We start from the raw sequence: 26,391 nt of genomic DNA, 5'->3' as shown, positions 1-26,391 counted from the left end.
AGGAGGAACAGCTCTGGAGGGGTTGCTGTTAGAGAGGAGCTTCTCCCTGCTGCTGAGTCTGGAAGGCTCACTGGCTGTTCTTTCTGAAGAAATATCGAAATGGGAAGACAGTGCTGCAGGAACAAGAGCAGAGTAGGCTGAGACTAGAGATCTCCTTCCCTTCTCCCCAGTTCCCATTAATGACTCATTAGCCAGGGCATTTTGCTCTGGGGAACCACTGAATGGAAATTCAGGTCCAGAACAGCATTTGAGAAGGTAGCTAAATTAATTACACGAAGAAGGGAGAAATAAAGGAAAAAGAATTGCAAAGGGATAGCTGAACCCTAGACAGGGAGGGATTTGCTAACTGTTCTCCACAAAAAAGACTCTGAAGACAACCTAGGTTCAGAGGGAAGGATAGAAATGTTTTGGAAACTGTATTATCTGAATGGCCCCAGTAAAACATGAATAGTCTCTATTCAAACAAGGTCTGTGAAGCCAGGCCTTATTCCTAGTACATTAGAATGGGGGTGAGGTGCACAAAAATGAATGAGATGGTATTAAATTCCCAGTTAGGGCCCACATCCTCAATCTCATTTCCACAATCTATCCTGGAGATCACTGAGACACTTCTGCAAGTCATCTGTTTTTACTCTCATTTCCCCTGAAAGACTCAATGAGGCAGCTCTGGAGCTAGACCACTGCTTGGATGCTGGATCTCAGTTTGATGGCAGGAAAGAAGTCCTCCTTACCTTAGAAACCCAAAGAAGCCACTGGTTCCTAGCTCTTTAGGTGGAGGTGGGTTGTTTTGCTGTAATGGTGGGACAACTGGCCCTGGCAGACTGTGTTCCTTTTTAGAACCTGTAAAGAAAACACTCAGGCAGGAAAAACATATTGGTCCATGGGCTACTTTCACGCGATTAGGAAACAGAACAGCCTCATGCCAGGATTTCTTTAAGCCAGGTGAATTATTTGCTCTGACCTTTCCAATTTCATCTCAGCTCAATAAGATGCTAGTCTGACCTTGAAGTATTTTCAAAGCCAGGCTCCACAGATATTTACCCAGCTCAACTCCCCAGCTATCCACCAAGGCTGGTATGTTTTCACACAGAATGACAACTTGCCAAGTAACTCACTCGTGTTATATCCTGCTTCTAGGATAACTACAGTCCACACTGAATCATCATGCTGGGTGAACGATCAGCAAGTCGGAAGGGCAATACCTCCATATGCATTCCCAGGTCTTGCAGAGCCCCCGTCTGTGCCCTCAGTGTTAATACTAATACCTGAGGGGGAAGGGAGAGAGAGCTCCCCAAGATGGTTCTCCAGTTGCACAGAAAAAGGAAATACATCTCTTCCAACTTTTCTATAACACTTCCCACCTTATTCTGAAACATTTGGAGGGGCTGGGGTTGTGGTTCAGTGGAAGAGCATTTGCCTAGCATGTGAGAGGCCCTGGGTTCTATCCTTAGCACCACAATAAACAAATATAATAAAGGCATGTTGTCCATCTACAACTACAAAAAAAATTTTTAAAAAGAAACACTTTGGAACTGCAACTTCACTATCAGAAGCAGAAGAAGGGGGCTGGGGCTGGGGCTCAGTGGTAAGTCACTTGCCTAGCATGTGTGAGGCACTGGGTTCAATCCTCAGCACCACATAAAACAAACAAATAAAATTAAGGTATTGTGTCCATCCATAACTTAAAAAAAAAAAAAAGAAAGAAAGAAGCAGAGGAAGAGCACGCATTATTGCCTCCCTCACACCTTTGGGAGCTGGGAAGGGGATCCTGTTACTCCAAGTCAGTCCCCCTGGAGGACAATCACTGGTGCCTCTAAGGGTGAGAGGAACACCACACGGAATGTGCACAAACTCAGAGCACTAGAAGGGGTAGGACTATTAAAGGAAGGTAAATATGAACTTCCCAGAACCTACCCTGTTCCTGGGCATCAGTGGTATCAGAATCTAGGTTCGCCTGCCATTCCTGCTGGGGTTTTCTTTCCTTGTTCTGGTAAAAAGAAGACCAAGAAAAGTCCTAAGTTTTACTCCTATATGGCTGGTGATCTGACTTGCTATTTTCTGATGAACTGATTTCACATCAGCACCGGGGCCTGGCTTCTGGCTGCCCAGGCAGGTCTGAGATTCCCTGCTATAGTACTGTCCTTTTTCATTTCAGCTCCCTAACCATTGTCTGTCTAAAACCACAAAATTTAAGAGCTGAGAACAAGCCAAGCTGGGCTTACCTTACTGTTCCCTACTGTGGAGAGTGCCCACTATTACTGACACAATATCGAGGCTTGAGAAACCAGGACAAGGGCTGGGGATGTGGCTCAGCGGTAGCGCGCTCGCCTGGCATGCGTGCGGCCCAGGTTCAATCCTCAGCACCACATACCAACAAAGATGTTGTGTCTGCCAAAAACTAACTAAATAAATAAATATTAAAAAAAAAAAAGAAACCAGGACAACCTTACCATTACCTTGGAGAACTGAATAACTGTCAGATAAAACTGACCCATAAACCACGTGCCACAAGACAGTATGCTGAAGCTACCCCATGAGTCTCTAGACTGGCCTGGTTGCTGGGGAGGACATGAGCAGAGTGGGTGGTGGTTGTCAAGGCTTCATAGGGAGAGTGACGTCTGGATGGGGCCTGCATGGATGAGCGGGATTCTCATCTTGGGGGTGAGGATCTGGACAGTGAGAGCACAGCACTCTGGACAGGGACATGATGTAAAGGGCACAGTAACAATAAAGAGTAAACGCAATCAGCATGACTAGTGCCAGGCCGGGCAGAAACAGGGTGATGGCCTTAACAGCCAGCACAATACAGTGCAATCTTATTATTTCTCCATGTGCCACAGCCTGATAGGAATTCCTCTGCACTCTGAAGAAGACATTCTACAACTGGTTTCCAGGACCACAGCATTTCTCAGTAAACACCCTGAGAGTCAGAAACATGGTGCATATATTTTCTTTGGGAATGTGCCTGAGAGAGTCCAGCAGAGCCCATGTTCTTGAGCTGTGACACTGTGAATTCTAGAGCAGAATGGGCTCAGGGAGGCAGGCTCAGGGAAGACCTCAGGACATGCAGGACTGGCCCTCCACCCCAACCATAAACTTCAGGTTAGAACAGTAGATCTTTATGAGGTGAGATTCTTCACAAACCCCTCAAATATAGTCCATAGTGGCAGGCCCCTAAGTCATATTCCCCAAAAAGTGACAGGGAACTCTAGAAAGAAAGGACATAGACCATTCTTACTTTTTCTAGACAGAGTGGTGACAGGATTTAGAGGCCCTGGCTCTGGTTTCTGGCTTGAGGAAATAATTCTTACAAGTTTGATGAAACGATGCTCTGGAGCTTAAATTTTGCTATATGGAGTAGCCCTAGTAGAGTGGCATCTATTAGGGCTGATACAGGGACCAGAGGGCAAAGGCCTGGGGACAGAGGTAGAGTCTGCTCCAAGCCAGGGAGACAAGACTTGTGAGGACAAGACAGAGGCCTTTGTGTGCTCCTTTGTGATCTTGAGGGACGTTTTCCCAGGCAAAGCTGTAAGAGAGAAAAACAGCCTGAAGGAGACTGAGGGTTTCATCAGGGACCTCCAGTAGAACAGCACGCTGAACCTCTATATGTCCAGGGTTGGATCTGTCGAGAAGTGGCTTCAGTGGAGGGGGAAACAAGCTATGAGCACCAGTCCGTTTCACTTCTAGGCCATTTCTCTGTTTATCCACACCCCCACTTCCACCTTTTTTTTGTCCTTCCAACGTCTGGGTCTCTAGGTGTAGGGTCTGAAGGACCAAAGGGAAGGGATCTACCTTTCCTGCTTATTCTTCCCAAAATCCAAAGCACCGTTCATGAGATAACTGTTGTATTCAGCTAAGCTCTCCCTGTGCAGGTTCCCAATGTGTTTAGGCATGCACAAGTTGCACTGGCTGAGATCCTGTACCCTAACTTCCCCCAGAGGGGAGAGAAAATATCAAGCATTGGACATAGGCACAAATTCAATTTTTCCAGCTCAACTGACTTACACTGAGAGTCACTGTGATCATTTTAATTTAGGAGAAATCCTCTCCCTGGGAACAGGGTCTGTGATGGAGGCTGTCTTTGGGCTTTGAGTCAAAATCAATAAACATGCTTCTTTTACTCAGTTTTTTTTCTAAACCCAGAATCAGGTTGAAAAGGTAATTATGTTGAGTAAGAAGCTGTGGGTACAGTTCTTGAGGGAGATGATGTGTCAAACTAAGAATAGGAAGGTACGAAGGGTAGGGAGTGAGGGAAACGTTCCTTTAATAATAATTATCTTGGTTGTATAAAGTGTCTTTGTTCCCCAGAGCTTCATGTACTCTTCTTGTACTTTCCCATTTCTTTCTTTTCTTTTTTTCTTTCCTTTTTCCTTTTACCTCTAGAAAGGATAGGAGGTAAAGAAGGGGGCGACTTTCTTCCCAAAGTCACTCAGTGGGCCACTTGGCTATGGCACAACTGGGGCTTGTCCTGGACCCCCAGAGGCAGAGGGCTAGAACCCTCCCCAATGCACATTATAAACTCCTGGAGAGAAGAAGCCAGGTTTTACATGTGTTTGTATGTGCTCTAGCAAATAACATAATATAATATCTTGCAAACAGGAGACAGAATAATGGTTTAAAAACGTAAATTGCAGGATGGGGGTATATAGCTCAGTGTGAGACCCAGGTTCAATTCCCAGTACTGCAGAAAGGAAGAAAATTTCTTTTAAAAATGTTTTAGGGAGGGCTGGTGCTGTAGCTCAGTGGTTGAGTACTTGCCTTGCATGTGTGAGCCACTGTATTCGATCCTCAGCACCACATAAAAATAAACAAAATAAAGATATTGTGTCCATCTACAACTAAAATATTTAAAAAATATTTTAGGGAGTTGCACATCTATAATCCCAGCTACTCAAGAGGCTGAGGCAGGAGAATCACAAGTTTCAGGCCAGCCTGGGTAATGTAGCAAGAAACAGTCTCAAAATAAAAAGTAAAAAGGACTGGGGCTGTAGCTTAGTGATAGAGCACCCCTGGGTGCAATCTCCAGTACATAAAAAAAAAAGAAAAAGGTTTTAGGAAATTCTTGTGATCTTGAAGGTGACCTCAAAGCCTTCCATGATCCTGCTGGCCTGTCCAGTAACATTTCTGGTCCTGTGTTCTAAGCTCGAGGTGGGCTGGCTGCAGTCACCAAACACCTGCACTCTTCCCTCTCAGCCAGAGCTCTTTCAGTTCCTCTGAGTTCCTCTGGAAACCCTTCCTTCATGGTCACTTTGTGTTTTCTTTGTACCCTGTGCTTCCTTTTCCCCTGCACATGGCCTATCTATAAGTAACTATCCGCCTGGCCTGACACTGCTGGTGTTTTTAGGGGAGCACACGGTATTCCTGGCACTTGGCACACAGCAGACACAGTGAAAATTCGTTGAATTCATGCACATGTGCTCCATAGCTGATCATGTTATAGGTCCTGGGAAGGTGAAGGAAATGAGTTGGTAGTGTTTGGAAACTTAGGGTCAGAGCTACTTTGGACACATGAAGTGAAAAGAAAAGAGGAAAGATCTATAAGGCAGGTATAACAGCTAATAGCTATTTAAAGAGGGAAAGAAATGTAAAAAGGCACTGCTTTAGGGCTGGGGTTGTGGCTCAGTGGTAAAGTACTTCCCTCACATGTGTGAGGCACTGGGTTTGATTCTTAGCACTGCATATAAAAAATGAATAAAGTCCATCAACAACTAAAAATAATATTTTAAAAAATGGGCACTACTTTAGAGACTATTATGAGAAAAAAGCCTTGAAATGGAGGAGAAGCAGATATATGAATATTCAAATGGGGAACAGACTCCATAAGTAGAATCAAACCAAATGGTCAGGGGCCAGCACATCACTGCTTCAGAGATTTTCTCTTACCAATTTCCAATGCTGATAAATGTCTAGCTCATCTGTTAAAATTAGACATTCCCAGACTCAGACTCCAGTGTAGATGAAAGCAAAAAGTTTTCTAAAGAGAAAGTTCTACCCTGGATTCCACCTCTATTTAATACAGACCTATTTTCTTACTTCAACAGGAAAGTACAAGCAGCTGCTTTCTAAACTGAGAAGAGAGATGTTTTAACAAAAGGATTCATCCACATGTATATTATGCAGCCACTTTGGGGATGGGTTGTGGCAAGGGGGAAATAGCTGAAAGTGTTCTGCAGACAGTGAAACCTGAGAATGCTCTCAGTCAGTTCTATCTGCAGTAACGGGAACCTTGCCCTGCAGAAGAGCAGGAGCAGCCAGGAACCTCAAAGCCTCCATTTTAGTGCTCACCTTCCTGGTTTCCATATGGGGCTTCTTTTTGCTGCTTTCTTGACTAGAAGTCCCTATCTTGGCCCTGAGTAGGGGAAAAAGCCCAGAAAATGTTACTGGCAGTGACAACATTACCACGTTCTAGCAAATGTGGCCCAAATGAATATTTCAGCAGGTTGGCTATTTTTATACCACTCCTGGCTGGCAGGAAAAATTGTGTGGCCAAATTTTCTTTGGGTGCTGTTTTAATTCACAGTAGAATCCCATTTGAGACACTTAAGGATATGAGGTTTGAAAAAGGGAAAATGTGACTGACAGTAGGTTTTTAGATTCTGAGATACTTGATTGAGCATCAAAACCCAGAGAAAGGGAAAATCTGAGGCCTCATCTCTGTGGAAAATTCATTCAAATGGAACACAGCAAAGCTTCATTCCCTCGAGTACCCTCACATTGCCCTAGGTTGGAAAGGAACTCTTAGCTCTGCTCTTCCAACGTGTACACCTGGAAGGCACAGGGCAGCTCCTTTGTGGTCTACTCTAGGAACCCACATGGTCCCAGGAAAAGAGCAACTGCTTTCTTTGAACCCGGGTGAAAGCTCTGTGGGCTGGGCAGCAAACCACACCTTGGACTATTCCAGCAGGCCTCTCTGGGATGCTAATAAGGAAGACCAAACTATCTTACAGACTCCTTTTATCCCTGAGAATTAAATGATCATAAGTAGCCTTCACAATAGCAACTTCAACATTCCACCTCATAACTGATGTACTAAACATTCCACCAAGAAGTGATATGTAATAATTGATACTTCACCTAATAATTGATACTCACCCTAATAATTGATATAAACCCTTTTGCAAGCATTTATATTTCTCTCTGGACTACCTTTAAGGTTCTAAGAGCTTGCTGCTCACTAAGTAAAACAGAATAATTATATTTTATTTTATTCTCTCTTTTTGTTTTTGGATAATGTTCTGACTTCATAATTTCATGCCCTTCGACTGGGCCTTCTATAATGCTGCCATAGTAAGCATTCACTTGTAACAGGGGTTTACTTGAAACTTACATGTTTTTTCTTTTTCCCCAATTTTCTTCTCCCTGATCTCCTCCTTCCTGATCTCTCCTCCCTAATCTCATTTTTTCTGAGTCACCTCTTTAAAAGTCCTCTGTTCCTGAGGATGGGCAGAATCACAGCCTTTGGAAGAGGAAATCCCCTGTGTTTCTCTTTTGTTAACAAAGCAATAAACCTTTTTCCTTTTTCTCAAGACCTTGTTTTCATTATTGGATTGGTGTCAAGGACGAGGACCAAGCTTTTGGTTATATACTGACTGCACTGAAGTCAGTTCTACAGATCCAATTGTATTTCCTCTCAGCCTTCATCTTGAACAGAACAATCCTACTTTACTGAGAAAGGGAATGTGTTCAAATTACATCATAAATATCAACTCGCTTCCTTTCCTTAGCCCACTCACTGGAATAGGCAGGTACTATTGAAACCCCCCAAAAGAAAGTGATTTGCCCAAGAACAGAACCCACTGCAGCCTAGGTGGCAAAGCCTGCCTAGGAGGAGTCAGCCTCCCAGACCCTGCCACTGACCTGTGCAGCCCCGTCCTGCTGGGGGAGCTTGGCTCTTCCACAAGTCCTCGTTTCCTCACGGAGGCTCCTGCTGCTCTCTTCTCAGTTAGAAGCTTCAGAGAAGAACCAGATTTCTGTGAGCCTCCTTTTCCAGAGTGTCTCACATTCAAGAGGGTATCATGGAAGGGCGCTCCCCATCTTTTTTTTTAAATATTTTTTATCTGGACACAATGCACCTTTATTTTATTTATTTTTATGTGGGTGCTGAGGATCAAACCCAGCACCCTGCATGTGCTAGACAAACGCTCTACTGCTGAGCCACAACCCCAGGCCCAGGAGCTCCCCATCTTTAACCTGCCAAAGGCAACTTTATTTTTTTGGCAATGCTGGGGATGGAACCCAGGGCTGCATGTTAGGCAAGTGCTCTACCACTGAGCTACAGTTTCAGCCTTCAAAGGCAACTTTTATCAACAGTTTTGTAGCAAAGATAGATAGATGTTCTGTTAGAGACATGGTCTCTGAAATCTAGCCAAGGGGACATATAGGGTCTACAATTCTGCCTACAATTCTGATGGGACCCAGGCAGTGACCAATCAGCAAAGTCTGAGGAAGTCAAAAGCAGCACTTTGGGGAAAATGGGAGGTGATTACAGTGATTTTAATTTTGTACAAAAAGGGTAAACTTACCAATCCAAGAGGAGTGTCATTTATTGGTTTCCCTACAATAGGAAATTTAAATGTCATAATGGATCAAAACTTGTTTTGCCTAAATTTCTGGCTACTATTTATTTCTCAGAATTGGCCTCAGACAAAACCTCCCCATGTACCCTTCTCCCTTCCACCTGGCACCACTTTCCCTAAAACAGTATCTTCAAATTCTCCTTCTCCAGAAGGATTGTCATCTACAAGTTGAAATGGGTTTGATTCACATTATATTTAAAGATATATCACTTAAAAGGGGATAATCCTCATTATAAAAGAAAAACTGTGACTTTAGGCATCAATGACAAATGAACTAGAGAGATACTTGAAGCAAGGCCTTTGTACCCTTTTTAAAACACACTAGCACGTGTTTTCTTGTTCCTCAATAAATAAAATTAGCCATGGCCCTCAGAGATTAAAAACTGGGAGATACCTTCAAGACAACCCTAAAGTGAGTCACTGGATACTCAAAAGTGAAGAAAGTGTTTATAGAAGACTCACCTTCTATTGACTCTGACTTTGTATATTCCACCTCTCAGTATTTATATCGTCAATCTTTTTAACAACTCGAGAAGTGGTACAAGTATTTTTCTTCACCATTTCACAAAGGAGGCACAGAAAGACTAATTGATCAAAGGTCATACAGCTATTAAGTATCAAAAGCCACGGATCTGAACCAGGCTTTGGAGAACGTGATCCTGGCTTCTTCAAGGCAGTTGGGGCCCAGTCTGCAGACCCTTTCACCATATTCAGCTTGTACTGCTAATGGCTTTCTTCTCTGCCACCCTCAGTCCTCTCATGCTACTTACCAGGTGACAGGTTTTCTTGAAACCATTTCATCTCCACATATAGAGTGAAAACAAAAGGGTAGGGGATCAAGATGATTTCTCCATGTTTGAATTTCAGGTGGGAAACTCTCTCCCACTTGCTTTTATCTGGGAAATGGTGCTAAGGAGTGAGGACAGATGACAACTGCATTCCCTGAGGACTACTTTAGGGACTAGATTCCCTGCCCCTTTCCATGACCCACCCTCCAAACTGCATATGGTTCTGTTGTTTCCACTGGAATCTACAATGGGAGCTATAGCTCATGATAGCCAGAAAAGAAAGGATACAGGGAAACACAATGAAGTGTTCTGTAACAAAGGGCTGCAGATTGTCCAAGTTTCCCAAGACTGCACGGATGGAATCCTGAAAAAGATATGTGAAATGACTTCAATACTGTCAAATCTCATCCAATCTTTCCATTTATATTTTTCACTGCTTCTCACATACCCTGTCTTCTAACAAAACTGAACTATTTTCTATTCCCTAAATGTGCCTCTGTCTCTCCACTTCTGTCCTTTTCCTGTTCCCTCTGCCTGAAATGGGCTCTCTACCCATCAGTACACCTGTACATATCCTACCTTTCCTGTAAGGTACAGTTCAAAAGTTATCTCCTCCAGAAAGCTTTCTCAAGTTGTAATTAACTGTTGTCCCAAACTTCACAGTAGTTAGCCTGGGGCCTCTATTACATTTCACATACATCATACACACGTTTTATTTTCCTTAATAATTGAAGTTGAATACACAACTGATTTATCTTAGCATCCCTTCTCCGGTATCTACCATAGGAGGTGATGCAGAACAAGTTCTTAACAAATGGATATGCAAATGAATAATACCAATATTTATCAATATATAGTTATTTTGCTTCTGCTTAAATCAAACCTTTTCTTCTACTCTCTTTAAATCTTAATTGATTAGTTTCTAGTTAACGGTGATTGTTAGTTTATGCTAATTAAACACTTGGATATTATAAAAAGACTGCTGGATTTCTACAGGAAAAAAGTGAGGGCTGGGGATGTGGCTCAAGTGGTAGTGCGTTCGCCTGGCATGCGTGAGGCCCGGATTCGATCCTCAGCGCCACATACAAACAAAGATGTTGCATCGGCCGAAAACTAAAAATAAATAAATAAATAAATATTTTAAAATTCTCTCTCTCTCTTAAAAAAAAAAAAAAAAGTGAATTTTAGTTCCAGCTCTGTCATTTCACCTCTCCAAACCTCATTTTCCTCCTGTTTGGGCTCTCAGAAGTAAGAAACTGTGTCATTGGCTGGGCGCAGTAATGCACACCTATAATCCCAGTGACTTGGGAGGCTGAGGCAGAAGGCTCACAAGTTCAAAGCCAGCCTCAGCAACTTAGCAAGGCTCTAAGCAACTTAGTGAGACCCTGCCTCAAAAAAAAAAAAAAAATATATATATATATATATATATATATAAAAGACTGGGGATGTGGCTCAGTGGTTAAGTGCCGCTGGATTCAATCTCTGGTACCCCTCATCCCCCCAAAAAAAGAAACTGTTGTTGTTTATCTTTGTATTCTCTGTAGGAGCATGGTGTCTTGCTTATAACAGATAATTTTATTCAATAATTACTATGGCAAGTGATTGTTTATATATAATGTATCAACTTAACACTCCTGAACTCTCTATGAGATAGGCAGCTCTATTATTCCCATTTTACAGATAAAGAAACAGAGATAAAGAGAGGTGAAAAACACTTATTCAAGATTTACCCAGTTGGTCTTCGAATATTCTCGCTGTTCTGATTTTTGTAATAATCAGGGCAGGCTAAACATTCGCTATATTAAGGCCATGCATGGTGTCCCCAGACCTAGTTCTTTCCCTGGGTCTGGTTTTATAAGTGCTGGTGATAAACCCAATCTGATTTACAATATGACCATTTTGTATGACCATATTATGACTATGATTCTACATTATCTTGATCCACCTTTTGAAAAATGACAGTACAGCTAGTGGGGTAACTTGCAAATAATCAATACTAAGTTGCAGACTTGTCTAAAAGAACATGTAAACAAAATACAGAAATTTTATTACTACCAGTTGCCATTAAATGTATTGTAAAATTACTGTTTTTATTTTCTAGGTGATTCTGATATCATTAGAAGCATGCCAGAACAGACTGGTGAAAAGTAAAACGTGTAAAATTTTTCTTTAACAAAACTTGGCAGAGTGTGTTTTAAAAACAAACAAACAAACAAACAAACAAACAAACAAACAAACAAAAGATTTACCCAGTTGGAAATGATGGAGCCAGGATCTAAGCCCAAGCAGCAGGGCTTCAGAGCTCACACTCTTAACTAGATAGAGTTAATAGACTAGATCACCTCTCAATAAATATTCGTCTACAATAAATAAATGAATGCAAGACAGTGATAATACTGCCCCCAAACTAATGAAAGGAAGACAAAGAGAAGATGTAAAAAGCACTTTGAAAAAAAAATGTTTTGTTTTACATTTTTTAGTTGACAATAGATCTTTATTTATATGTGGTGCTAAAGGATCAAACCCAGGGCCTCACCATGCCAGGCAAGTGCTGTACCACTAAGCCACAACTCCAGCCCCCTGAAATTCTTTTTTTTCTTTTTTCTTTTTTTTTTAAGAGAGAGTGAGAGAGATAGAGAGAGAGAGAATTTTTAATATTTATTTTTTAGTTTTCGGTGGACACAACATCTTTGTTTGTATGTGGTGCTGAGGATTGACCCCAGGCCGCACGTATGCCAGGCGAGCGCACTACCGCTTGAGCCACATCTCCAGCCCCCCCTGAGATTCTTAATACAATATAGAAATATATGTAAATACTCTCTGGCTACTACTTATAGGGCTGCTGGTAGGCACTGCACACATCTATTCCTAATCCTTACCACAATCTTGAAAAGAGGCATCACTTATTAACCTTATTTGATAGGTAAGGGAACAGACTTAGAAAGAGTAGGTAACTTGCCTCAAGTCACATACCTAAGTTTGAATAGAACAACTAGATTTCAAATTCAGGTTCTCAAGTCTGTGCTCCCTCCACCCACTATGCTGTCTTGAGATTTTCTCTGTCCAAATTAACTGAAGCAAAGTAACATAAAGTTTGCTCTGCTCAGAATTTTAAAAAGCAGAAAAATTTCACGGTTCTATATGGAAATAACTGTTATTTATAATGATGTCCTTGAGGCCTTGTAAAATCCCAATGTATCTTTTAACATGTAGCTTGAGAGCCACAGGAACTTTTAAGGCTATGACTTAAAGATATGCTTTCTTGGAGTTCTGTGGTAAAGTGCATTTAATATATTATAATTCTTTGCAATGTGGAAGTACATCTTAGTAAGTCACTTGTCCTAAATCCCTGAGTTCTGAAGTTAGAAGAGGATAAATGAGTTCTGACCTCTTGTTTTACAGATGAGGCAATTGGAATCCAGATTGGCAAATGATCTGCCAAGGGTCACACTGTTTATTAGTGTGACTAAATCAGGACTAGACTCTAAAGCCCCCAGAATTCCAACTCATCCAATGCTTTCACCAATTTACAAAACTGCCCACCTGCTCAGTTGTCTTTTGGCTGGAAAGCCTAAAACTAGAGGAGTTGGGTAGAAAAGGAATGAAAATGAAATGGGAATAAAGCAACTGCAAATGTTTCTAATTAAAATAAAGACAGCAACCTTATCTATGTATTTACAGTTGAATTTCCTGGACGTCAAGTACCAGGCAGTGGTTGGGGTAAGGTTTCCCAGAGTCCTGGAAGGTGGCAGGGCTCCAGAAGTCTTCTATGTGCCGGCCCCCACAAAAGGGTGTGTGTGTGTCTGGGAACTCTGGTGGAAACAAAGTAACTCTCAGCCTCAAAGGTGCTGACAATTCAACTAGAATTGAGAAAGGATATGGGCTTTAAATTTTCCTAGAAAAACAGTAAAGTCTCTTTGCAGAGGAAACGTAGGAGGAGAAGCCAAGTTATCAAGTGGAGTTTGTGACTCAGTTTATAGGAAATAATTAGAAGTCTGGATGTGGATGTATCCTTGGAGGAAAGAATAACTTTCCCAGAAGTTGTCTGCTTCTTTCCTCACCTCCAGCTCCTGGATGATGACGTCCTTATTTTCTATCTCTTCTCCTCTAGAAGGTAAACAGATAAATGATGACTAACAAGGAAAGCTCTGGCAAGAACAGATTTTGGTCTACTCTTTAAATAGCTGAAGAGACAATGATACATAACAATTGTGTGTGCTGAGGCTGTTGCTCAGGGGGAAGAAGTGATCACCTAGGTGGTGTGGTCTGAGCATGGTAAAAAGTTGTACCAAAATATCTTCTCGGTTGACCTGCCGAGATCTGAAATCCCTGCTGTGACAGCTAATAATTCATTAGTCCAGTTGCCCTCCAAGCGTGGTTTGGGGGATCCTAGGGGTCCTCAAAAACTTTTTGAGGTGTGTCTAAGAGCAAATCTACTTTTATACTACTACTAAAATGTTATTTGCCTTTACAATTTTTCATTCATACATTAATGCAAAAGCAACAGTGACAAAACTGCTGGTGCCCTGGCACAAATCTAGCTAGCTGCACTAAGCTGTACCAGCAATCACAGTAATTATCACTGCCACATGGGAGAAAAAAATCCAGTTTCATGTAATACCCTTGAGAATGCAATAAAAAATAATTATAGAAAACCTCAACCCTTGACTACATCTCTTTTTTTTATCTTCAAACTTATATAAATTTATTTTAGCTGATATATAAAAACAAAAATTGTACTTATGTGACATTTTGATGGGTTGTACAGTGTTTAAATCAGAGTAAACATATCCATCTCTTCATTTATCATTTATTTATAGAGAAAACATTCAAAATAACTTCTTTTAGCGTTTTGACATACATAGTACATGACAGTATCTTTTAAAACATGTTATGTGATAACACAGGAAGTATGCATAAAGTTTTTCTTTTGCTTACCAGAATTTACCAGGTTCAATATATAATGGCTGACTTGAGGAAAAGCACTCATGTGATTCTTTAAGTTGTCAAACTGAATGAGCTGCTTTTTCCATGAAATTATTTTACTTGAATGATCAGCTAACAAACAAACTATGGTTGTTATTCAGACTTGGGAGTTTGATAGACATTTTCTCAAAAATGAATAAAGTAAGTATATCAACTCAAGGGAAACAACTGACAGTATTTGTTGTCAATGGTATATCTGGGGCTCTCAAGAGAAATTTTGAATTTTGGAAAACTTCTATTCACCATTGTAAGTTTGACAGTGTCAATCTGATAAGATTGGTAGTGACATTAATTTTTTTTTATATTATATAATGAAATGTGTCAACTTTTGGAAGATCTGAGGAAGTCAGTGAATCAAAACTTTCTAGGGGCCGGGGTTGTGGTTCAGTGGTAGAGCACTTGCCTTGCTTGCGCTGTAAGGGTACGGCGAGAGACCACCCAAGAGACTGACTCCATGCAATTGGCAAAAGGGGATTTATTAGGGATCCATTCCAGCGCGCTGGGACTCCGTGCTTACTCAAGAAGGGAGAGCAGCCCGGAGCCCAGAGCAAAGGTCATGCAGAGCTTAAGTACACTTTTTGGAGAGGGCGGTGGGCTTTGCACACATCAGAACAAATCACCATGAGGCACGGGGGAAATTGAACAACAACTGAGACGTGATTGGCACATTCATTGGCGGGAACAGGTCGGGCGGGGGTGATTGGTCATTAGTAAGGGGGTTACACATTCAAACTGATTGGTTTGGGCCCTGTGACGAACTGCACAGGGCCCTAGGCTAAACGGCCAGTAGGGCGTTGTTTTAACTATCTCAGGAATCTGGGTGTAACAGAGGAACTTAATAATACCTAATCTTTTACATTCAAGCTTTCCAGCTTAGAAACTTTACCCTTTCAGCGCGAGGCACTGGGTTTGATCCCCAGCACAACAGAAAAATAAACAAATAAAATAAAGGTACTATGTCCATCTAAAACTAAAAAAATATTTTAAAAAATACCAAATGACCAATGGAATTCATCATATTATAATATCATGCTAAATACAACATTCATTCAAAAAAAAAAAACAAGATAGGCCAATGGATTTTAACATAAGAGTTCAAAAAGTTCACTGTTATAATTTCAGATTTCACATTGCAACTAACATTAAGGGGAAAAATACCCTACCATTTGAAAAAACCACAAACTACCACTTGTCCATGTTTTTGTTTTTGTTTTGTGGTGCTGGGGATGGAACCCAGAGCCCTGTGCATGCTATATACCCCAACTCAATCAAGTTTAGATGTAGGATCAAAGAAGAATATCTATGATGATTTGAAAGGGCTATTATTATGTTTCTACCTACCTTTCCCAACTACAAATTTATGAGTTGGTCTTTTTTTTTTTAATATCAACAAAAACAATGCAACAGACTGAATGTGGAAGTAGATATGGTAATACAGCTAACAGTCTCAGACACTAATATATTTGCAGAAATGTAAAATGATGCCAATCTTCTCACCATTTTTTTTCACTTTAGAAAATATTTTAAAATAAAAACACATGAAAACTTCATGGATATATTATTTTAAAATTAATACATTTAACAAATTTACCATTTGTTCATTTTGAAGCATATAACTCACTGGTATCACTTCTACAATGTGGTATTGTAACAGTGGTCCATTTTATGCTTTGAATATAGTCCCTGCTGCCCTGCCCCTGCAATTTATTTTAAAAATAGACATTTCTTTCTCTTCCTTTCTCTCCTCTCCTCCCTAATCTCTCCCCCTCCCTAATCTCAAAGGAGATAAGATTACCTTTTTCCGCATCCCAGGTAGAGTTATCTGTCCCAGAGTACACACTCACCACAGGAATAAAGTAATCCAGATTTGGGGGATGGCACCAGAAGATGTCAGAAATGACTATCTCCCAAATTAACAAGTGAATTGCAACTCCCACAGAGAACGTGTGGAATATAGCCTTTAAGTCACCTCTTTAAAAGCCCCCTGTTCCTGCTGATGGGCAGAATCACAACCTTTGGGACAGGAGTCCCTGTGTTTCTCCTTTACTAGCAAAGCAATAAATCTTTTTCCTTTTTCTCAAAACTGTATCCTTGGGACTGGGATTGTGGCTCAGCGATAGAGCGCTTGCTTAGCATGCGTGAGGCACTGGGTTCGATCCTCAGCAACACATAAAAATAAAATAAAGGTATTGTGTCCACCTACATCTGGAGAATAAATATTTTTAAAAAATGTATCCTTGTTATTGGATTGGCACTGGGGACAAAGATTGAGCTTTCGGAAACAGTATGACCATCACTACTATTTCCAAAATTTTCTATCATCCCAAGCAGAAACACTGCTCAAGCACTAAGTCTCCATTCTTCCATCCTCCCAGCCCCCATGTCCTCTAATCTACTTTCTGTCTCTGAATTTCCATTTTATACAAATGGAATCATACAATATTTGTCCTTTTGTGATTGACTTTTTTTTTCACTTAGCATATGCTTCAAAAATTATCCTCCTTATACATATATCACAACTTCATTCTTTTTTGCAATTTCTTTTTATGGACTACAGATAATCCATTGTGCATATACACCATTTTTTTATTCATTTATTCACTGATGGACACTTGGGTCGTTTCCACCTTCTGGCTACTGTGACCAATGCTGCTATAAGCACCATTTTACAAGTTGTCCAAGTCTCTGTTTTCAATTCTAGGAGTATAATTGCTGGTCATATGGTAATTATGTTTTAAATTTTTGATAAACTGCCAATCTGTTTTCTATAGCAGCTGCACCATTTTACATTCCCACCAGCAATTTACAAGGGTTCCAAATTTCTTCACATCTTTGCCAACAGTGTTACCTTCTGCTTTTTTTTTTTTTTCAGCCATGCTGGCAGGTATATTGTGGTTTTGATATGTATTTCCCTAGTGATTAATGATATTGGGTATCTTTTCATAAGCTGCTGGCCATTTGTATATCTTCTTTGGAGAAATGCCTATTCAAGCCCATTGTCTGTTTTCTAGTTGGATTGTTTATTTTTCTGTTGTTTAGTTGTAAGTGTTCTCTATATATTTTGATAATATGATTTGCAAATATTTTTTTCCATGCTGTGGGTTGCCTTTTACTCAGTTAGGTACTTTTTATTAGATCCAAACCATAACAGAGAATCCTATAATATGCTAATCCAACAACTGGATGGCAGTCTCCTGAACAGAATGAAGACAAAGAGGGGATGAGCCTGGAAGAATATACTAATTTGGGCTTACACAGGCTACCCTCCTATCTTGAAAATTACCTGATGCTGTTGCCATATCTGATTTTAAATTTGTACACGTTGGGTCCTGCGTGAAGAAACCTCGTCTCTGGAAATGGGTAGGTAAAAGGTTTTAAACTCATTGCTTCCAAATGGTAGCCTAAATGAAGTAGAAATAATAGAAAATTATTAAAAGGGAAAATATTGTTCCTTGCATATGGGAAAGGGAGCTTATTCAATCTGTAGTATCTCTTCTCAAGTAAAATGCCCAACACTTAGTACCATTGCCCTTGTACCAGGCTCAGGTCTGCTATTAGTCATTGGGACTATTCTCCTACCTGCATGGGGAAGATTCATGGTGTGTTGGGATATCTCTGCTTGAAAGCAAAAGACCAGAATGCAAGTTTTGTTGTTTATCTTATGGCCTTGTGCAAACTACTTCTCTTCCATAGACTAATGATGCTAACATCTGTCTTGATTATTCACAAAGTTATGGTTACGATGAAATATTTCTCCCAAATATTTCTCTTTTTTTTTTGAGAGAGAGAGAGAGAGAGAGAGAGAGAGAATATTTTAATATTTATTTTTTAGTTATTGGTGGACACAACATCTTTGTTTGTATGTGGTGCTGAGGATCGAACCCCGGGCCGCACGCATGCCAGGCAAGCGCGCTACTACTTGAGCCACATCCCCAGCCCCCAAATATTTCTCGAATCTATTATCCTTCCCTATTCCCACTTCTCCTGGAACCTAGGTGGGTATGAAGAGGCTCAAGTTAAATAATGAGATAATTCAGAGGATACATCAATAATAGGCATAATGAGAAGGACCTCTGCCATTAATTTGAGATGAAATTAAGGAATTAGCACAGCTCCCTGACACAGCCAATGCAACAGATAAGGATGTACACACTAAGGTTTCCCTGTCTTGTAAGAAATCCCTGCCTCTCAATTATTCTTCCTCTCTATCACTTGTGAGGCTTCCCTAAGCCCCAAGAGTGCCTACTATACCCCTAGCACTACTACTTTTATTTTTCTAATTCCAGAATCTCTGACCACCTAAGTTAAATTCCACAGGGAACTCAGTAAAGGGGTAAGATGATATGGGGAGGGTAGCACACTGCTTCTCCAAGAAGGCATCTGCATGTGCTCAAAGGTACACTGTGATTTTTGTCACTAGGGCTTTGTTGTGACACTTTATAGAGATAATAAACCTTGCATTCCTTTTGTCTCTTCGTATGGAACTTTAAATAATGAGTAGAGAAAGAGGTCTGGAATTCTAAAGGATCAAAGCTACCTGTATACAACACAAGGTATTGATTTTAGAGAGAGCTGAGATAGAGTAAACAGAATAGGTACAATGTAAGATGAATCTGAGTTTGAATCTCAGATCCAGTGACCCCTTTAATTTCTTTGAGCCTTGGTTTTCTTACACAACAATAAACAACAATGACTTTTTTCCTTTTTTTTTAAAGTCAGGGGTTCACTGTATTGTCCAGGCTGCCCTGAACTCCCTGGGCTCAAGCAATCCTCACACCTCAGTCTCCCAAGGAGCTGAGATTATAGGAATGTACCACTGTACCCAGCTAACAACTTTTGTCATGCCCTATTCTAATTGCTGTATATATTATCTTATTTCATCTTCACAAAAAAATTATGAGCTAAGTAGTCTAAGTTTTATAAATGAGGAAACTGAGGCACTGAGAGTTGAAGTGACCAGCACATAGCTATGAATATTGGAATCTGGATTCAGACTTAAGTATAGATCCATTAACTACTCTGCCAGTGGACTATCTGGGGAATATTAGGAGGAAAAACAAGTTAATAAACAAAATAATTTTGCAAGTAGTAAAATATCATTCACACATAAAGGACTATTTCCATTATTCTTCCTTTCATATTACCCTAATGTCATTTCTACTTTGCAGGGAAAACTCTTGTATGTTGAAGTCAGCAGCTCTTTGGGCCCAAAGAATGGAATTTCCCATAGTTTCCAAAGTTTAAGTCTGGGTTGCCAGTAAGGAGAGACTCCAGGGTCTGATCTCGGCTCTGTGGGATTAGAATGAAAGGAGAGTGGAGCCAGAATTCATGGGACTATTTAGACTAAAATTGCAGTCAAAACTAAAAAGTAGTTGATGCCAAGTCCAAAGTCGCTGGAGTGAAAATATTGTTTATATCCTAAGAAAAAAACTTGCTGATGCCCTTTGTCCAGGGTATAGCAGGAGCTCAAATCTAGATTTGATAGAATTTTGGTGCCAAATGAGTTTTCTATGTAGTAGGCAGGGAGCCACCTGGTGAGACTTAGTTGCTGCCACAGAATTTTAGCCCTGTTATTCAGAGTTCTTCCAAGATGTAGTCACCTGGGGCCTGGGGGCATCAGAGCAAAAGAAATGAAGAACATTTGCTGGATGTGACAATCTAGAGAGGAAATGTCACATGCTACACCATAGCTGGCTGTTTGAAAGAAGAAAAAACAACCTACTTCTAGCTGGGGCCTGTTCCTGTTAATTGCTGGCTGCCCACTTCAGAAACAAACAGCACACGCTAATTACCTCATGTGAAAATAAAGATTAGACAGCATAATCCAAAACAACAACATAGTAGTAATGGTTCAAAGATTTCACAGGATTATTTTCCAACATTTTTTACTGTAGCCATGGTGACATTATGTCCCAGTAATTGAGTTGATATTACCTTGCAGAAAAAGGTCAGATTCTAGACCCATTTTTAGGTGACCACAAATCATGATGGCTTTTAAGCAAATGAAGAGAAATTATAGAAGAATGGGATGGTGCAAAAGACATAAGATTTAAAATTGGAAGACCAAGGCTTAAGTTCTACTTTTGCCCCTCATTAGTCATTAGCAAATCAATTAGTCTTTTCATTTCTTAGTTTCTACATCTACAATGGGAATTGCACCTACCCCTGGACTGTTGCAGGAATTAAATAAGATAGTGTGGTAAGCAGCTACTCCACAAATTCCAGAGTATAATATAAAATACCAGCTATTATGATAGATTTGAAGAGTTTCTTTCTGAATGCTTTACAAGAAAAGTGAATCCAAGAAAGCAAAGTTGATTAGCTTTAACCTCAGTGCAAAATCTGACAAATCCCAGCCTAGAATCTTTCCTTGAAAATACCCAAGTGGGGCTGGGGATGTGGCTCAAGCGGTAGCATGCTTGCCTGGCATGCGTGCGACCCGGGTTCGATCCTCAGCACCACATACAAACAAAGATGTTGTGTCCGCCGAAAACTAAAAGATAAATATTAAAAAATTATCTCTCACTTTTTTTTAAAAAAGATAAAGATTCATCAACTCTAAAAAATCTTAAAAAAAAAAGAAATTACTCAAGTTTTAGATTTAAAAGACACATAGAGCCAGGCATGGTGATCACGCACACCTATAATCCATTACTTGGCTGAGGCAGAAAGATTGCAAGTTTGAGGCCAGCCTTGGCAATTCAGTAAGACCTGGTCTCAAAATAAAAATTAAAAAAGGGCTGGGGATGTAGCTCAGTGGTAAAGTGCCCCTGAGTTCAATTCCTGGTATCAAGGGGAAAAAAAAAAATGAAAGTAACAACTTCCACAAAGTCACATAATCCAGTATGGACCCAGGAATAGTCCCTCAAGATTGTCAACCCTTCTGGTCTCTGCATTTTCCCATTACAACCTATCACCTTGTCATTTTAATCTACAACCTGTTCACACTCATGACTAAGGATGATCCCAGGCAAATTCATTCTGGACAAAGATATTGAAACAAAATATGAACTTTTCTGATGAATGGTTCATAGGATTATAATTTGGAATGTAAACTCTTATATTCACATTTTTTGTCTTCAAGCTCCATTTTCAAAAGGAACTATTCTGTTTCTTCACAATGCAGGGTGATAAGGATAACTAATAAAAATGTATAATTGCTCACTGAAGTACTTAGCACATAGGTTACCCAATAAGGAAGTCATATGTGTGTATGTGTATATATGTGTATATGTAATATATAACACATATAATATATATACACACACATATATGTGTATATATTTTGCATGGGGGGGGCGGTGGGTACAGGAGTTGAACCCAGGGACTTATTCTTGCTAGTTAAGTGCTTTACCACTGAACCACACCCCAAGCCCAAGAAATTTTTTTTTTAAACAAAGCATTAAGATACAAGACAGAGATTGATGAGGCTACTTCCAAGCTTACTGACATCATTCTGTTTTCTCAAAGGTTTTCTCCCCCTTTCTGGTAAGATGTAACCTTTAAAATGCCACTGGCATTTGTGCAGGAATAGATTTGCCCTTGGACCTGTTTCAGGTTTTGTTTGGGGGAGGAGGGAGAGTAATTAAACTTAATAGGAAGAGAACCCTCACATAAAATCAGAAGGTCTTAGTGGATATCTCAATAAACCAGAAATGAATCTAAATTAACCTCTTAAATTACTCTTCACACCTAAGTGCATCTTCTACTTCCATCTTAACCCTAAAAGTTAATGAAAAACTTGCTTTGGTCAATAGATCCAGGATTGTGCTCTTTATCCAAAAAAGCAGTGGTTCCTCATCTCAAGACCCACCTAGCAGTTGTGACTTGTCACATGAAAATCATCAACCACTGCATTAGCATTCACACCACCCTGAACTCACTAAGAATCCTACCAACCCCAGGAACCCAAAAGGCATTTGGATGTAAAATTGCAGGCAGTGAGGGACATTTTATTTTATAGTTATACCTCTGGGTGACCTGCCCTGAAGGATTACATGTAGGGAGAAGATTAAAAATGAACAGGAAGGGGGGCTGGAGTTGTGGCTCAGTGGTAGAGCACTTGCCTCACACTTGTGAGTCCCTGAGTTAGATCCTCAGCACCACATAAAAATAAGTAAAATAATGGTATTGTGACCAACTACAATTGAAAAATAAATATTTAAAACAAACAAATAAATAAATAAAAATAAAGATATTGTGTCCATCTACAAGTTTTTTAAATGAAAAGAAAAAAAAGCAGTATCAATAGTTTCAAAAGGGCAAGTGGTGGAAAGAATATCCTCAGTTGAAGAGAAAGGAAGCATCTTTTACAACGTCGAGCTATAAACTGAGCCTATAATGTACATACCTCAATAGTCTTAGTGGCAGAAGATACAGGGAAGTGTAAAAAGAAGCCTCCAACATATACTTTATTCTTGGCATGAAACAATGGTAGATTCTGAGGAAATTAATAAGAAAACAAAGTGCTGGGTGAAGTGGGGCAGGCATGTAATCCCAGGGACTTTGAAGGCTGAGGCAGAAATAACACAAATTCTAAGCCACCCAGGTAATTTAGAGAGACCCTGTATATTACCTTACAAACTGACCTAGACTCAACATTAGCTGTAATTCTTCATATTTTACCACTTCAGCATAATGAATTAGGCTAATAATTGAAAAGAAACAGAAAGTTTTGCACTCTGAAAGGCCATTAGACTACAGGGATCTGACAGCGAATAGGGCTTACCCAGGAAAAAAACAAAACACAACCCTCTTTCTTTCTTCTTTCTTTTGCAGTGCTAGAGATTGAACTCAGGGCCTCATACACACCAGGCAAACGGTCTACCACTAGTTACACCCTCAGCCCCCCGCAATATCTTATTTATAAAGCACTTTTAATTTATACATAATGCTTTCAAATGATCCAAAATTTTCTACTGAAGTAGGCAGGGCAGATTCAGATAGCACTTATGCTCCATGCTCAGTGTGTTGTTTTTTTTTAACTTTTACTCAAATTTGACTATTTCAATCTTGTGTTCATTTAACATTTATTCCTTTGGTTCACAAATACTTGCATCCCCACTCTGTGCCAGAAACTAAGAACTGGAGGTAAAGACAATAATGTCTTGATCCTTGCCTGCAAAGAGCTTACAAATGGTTTTAACAGCTACATACAAAGAGGGTGATGTGGAAAAATCAGAGAATCCTAACATACACTGGAGTCAGGGAAGCCCAGTGTTTTTTGTTTTTTTTTGGACTGGGGATTGAACTCCAGGGGCACTCAACCACTGAGCCACATCCCAGCTCTATTTTGTATTTTATTTAGAGCAGGGTATCACTGAGTTGCTAAGTGCCTTGCCATTGCTGAGACTGGCTTTGAACTTGCAATCCTCCTGTCTCAGCCTCGCGAGCTGCTGGGATTACAGGTGTGTGCTACCACACCCAGCTGGGAAGCCCACTCTTAAGGGATTCATTTCTGAGCATCAAGTAGAGAGGCACAAATGGTGACTAGGTATGGGGTCTGGGTTCCAACAAGAAATAGCATGTACAAGAGTCCTCAGTTAGGAGAAAGCATGGGACACTCAGAAGTACAGTAACCTGGAACATAGTGTGCACGTGCTGAGTCAGATTAGCTGTGAGTTAGTTGTCATACAGCTTGAGAACCTACTGTGCACTGGGCTCTGTTCTGGGAACTGATATAGTAGGCAACAAGAGAGATGTGATTTTTCATCTCTAATGGCTTACATTAAAGGAGGTGTGGAGAACAACAATAAGCATACAAAAATTTAAATTATTTGAGCAGTATGAAAAAAACATATTTTGTGGATATGTGTGTTGGTACCATGGATTGAACACAGGGGCACTCCATTAAAATGGCCACATACCCGGCCATTTTAATTTTATCTTGAGATGGGGGTCTTGCTAAGTTGCTGAGGTTGGCCTCAAACTTGCAATCCTCCTGCCTCCACCTTCTGACATGCTGGGACTATGGGGATGTGCCACCTCACCTGGTTTATAATAGGCTTTTAAAGTAGAGTCATTAGGAGACTGCTTTAATGTGGCCAGTAAGGGATTTTCAGAGATCACAAGAGACGAGGCCATAATGGAAAAGAAACAACCATGCAAAGATCAGGAGAAAAAGCATCCCAAGTAGAAAACACAGCAAGCACAGATGCTCTGTGATGGGCAGTTTAAGGGACAGAAAGGTCAGTGTGACAAGAAATTAGAGAATGAAGACAGAGTAGAAGGAGACAAAGTCAGTGTGTTAGGCAGAAGCCAGACCATGCAAAGCTTATAAGTCATTGTAAAAAGCCAGGAGTTTATGCTAAGGGCTTTATAAAGGGGAGAGAAATGGTTTGTTTTAGAAATTACATAAATATCTGGTTGCTAAAAGGAAGAAAACTGTAAGGCAACAAGATCAGAAACAGGGAGATCAATTAGGAAGCTGCTGTAGTATTCTAGGAGAAAGATGCTACTGATGTGGACTTTGGGTTTTATAAGTCATGGTTGAATTTGAGGTGCATTTTACATTAACTCATAGATTTTTATGGGACTCTAGGATGACTCTTAGCAATTAGCTGGATAGTGGTACATATCCTTTACTGAGACGGGGAAGATTCTAGGAAAAAAAGATTGGGGTGCAGAATCAATAGTTCTGTTTTGGTTAAGTCTGAGAAGCTCTATTAGACATCCAAATGGTTATGATAAGGAGGAAGACTCTTTGTGTGCAAGGGATGGAAACCAGGATGGAAATATAAATTTGAGTCATCAGTGTTTAGAAGGCATTTGAAGCTACTGAAATGGATGAGATCATCTAGGAAGAAAGCAGAGAGAAAGGATGACAGCCTTCCTCATAAGCTGAAATTGTGCAGTAGATCCTAAGAGAAATCAGAAGGCACTGAAGGGAATAAAAAAAAAAAAAATGACACATCCAGAAAGCTGTTAATGTGGGAAACAACCCAGAACAAGAGAGGAGAGGGGACCAGCAAGGAGACTCTAGCAGCTTCAGGGAGAAGCTTACTGTGGCTTGGCCTATGGTGATATAAGTGGAGATGAAGAAAGGTGGATCTGATTGGCAAGATGCCTCGGAAGATGCCCAATTTGGTGACTTCTTGGGGAGGTAACAGTCCACGGTGACTCCCAGTGAGCTAAGTGACCCCTCCTAAAAAAAAAAAAAAAAAAAAAAAAAGCCTGGGAAAGTTTATTGTTGTTTTCAGTTCTTGGCAGTGCTTGAACCCACGGCCTCAGGCATGCTAAGCACTTTCCCTACCTTTGGGCTACACCCCTGAGGACCAAAAGCCAAATGTGGAGGGGAGGATGCTGAGTTCACATTTGGACATGCCCAGCTTCCAGGTGCCCACGAGATACCGTACACTGTTGGGCACTGTGGTTTCCTACCTGCAGGCCTGCAAATGAACTAGAGATGAGGGTGGTCAGCACAGTGCACCGGCCTGCATCTTTCTGTCTACCCTTCCAGATGCCAAGATTCTACCTTTTCAGCCCGCTTCCTGGGAGCTGAACGAAGATCTCAGGGAGAACCATGACTCAAATATTTACTTCCCAGGTGCAATCAGGCATTTGAAAGCCAGAGATTCATTCGGATCATCAAGACATGATGTGACAGGAAACGTTTCAATGGAAGAAGTCTCATGTTCATGGCAACTGCTAAGCCTGACTTAGAGGGTGGAGACGGATCAAAGGAGCCCTTCTCCAGGCGGGAGTTTCTGGGTGCGGGGAGCGGGGGGGGGGGGCCTCGGAGGGCTGGGTGGGCAGCAGCACGCGGGTCCCTCGCCAGCCGTGCCCGCGCTGCCCACGGCGCCCTGCAGCATCCCTGGGGCGACAGGGTGACCTGTCAGGAGGCTGCCGAGGGTGAGGCCGCGCCGCGGGAAAAGGAAAGAGTCACAAAGCCGACCTCGCGGGGGGCACCGGGCCGCGGGCCATTACCTCAGCCCCCGGCAGCTACGAGCTCAACCAGGCTCTCGCGCACTGACTAGGCGTCCGCCGCGCCTCAGGAAAGTGGCCACGGACCGTGGAGTATCGGCTAAGAAACGCTCTCTGAA

The 26,391-nt window shown here is 40.9% G+C and overlaps 1 protein-coding gene and 1 non-coding gene across 2 annotated transcripts; one reads left to right on the top strand and one right to left on the bottom strand.

The window, feature by feature from the left end:
• Majin (membrane anchored junction protein) lies at positions 1-26,391 on the bottom strand. The gene is made up of 12 exons (XM_026396561.2): positions 26,276-26,391; positions 22,701-22,790; positions 17,634-17,751; positions 13,426-13,471; positions 9,653-9,728; positions 9,347-9,472; positions 8,523-8,554; positions 7,858-7,949; positions 6,286-6,349; positions 1,915-1,987; positions 732-840; positions 1-113 (listed from the first exon to the last, which is right to left on the bottom strand). Exons 3-12 carry the CDS (start codon positions 17,732-17,734, stop codon positions 68-70), a joined length of 765 nt encoding a protein of 254 aa, XP_026252346.1. The 5' UTR covers positions 17,735-17,751; positions 22,701-22,790; positions 26,276-26,391; the 3' UTR covers positions 1-67.
• On the top strand, positions 11,104-11,237 carry LOC113188403 (small nucleolar RNA SNORA72). The gene has a single exon (XR_003301538.1). It is a non-coding gene; the product is annotated as a small nucleolar RNA SNORA72 (small nucleolar RNA).

The sequence above is a fragment of the Urocitellus parryii genome, chromosome 4, assembly GCF_045843805.1.
Source record: "Urocitellus parryii isolate mUroPar1 chromosome 4, mUroPar1.hap1, whole genome shotgun sequence".
Classification (NCBI taxonomy): Eukaryota; Metazoa; Chordata; class Mammalia; order Rodentia; family Sciuridae; genus Urocitellus; species Urocitellus parryii.
The sequence above is the reverse complement of the archived record's forward strand: the minus strand, read 5'-3'. Positions and strand labels throughout refer to the sequence as shown.

Coding starts and splice junctions, on each gene's coding strand:
- Majin (XM_026396561.2), bottom strand. CDS start 17,734: ATGAGTTTAAAACCTTTTACCTACCCATTTCCAGAGACGAGGTTTCTT. Junction 13,472..17,633: donor AGATATGGCAACAGCATCAG/GTAATTTTCAAG, acceptor TTTACCTTCTAG/AGGAGAAGAGATAGAAAATA. Junction 6,350..7,857: donor AGCAGGACGGGGCTGCACAG/GTCAGTGGCAGG, acceptor TCCCCTACTCAG/GGCCAAGATAGGGACTTCTA.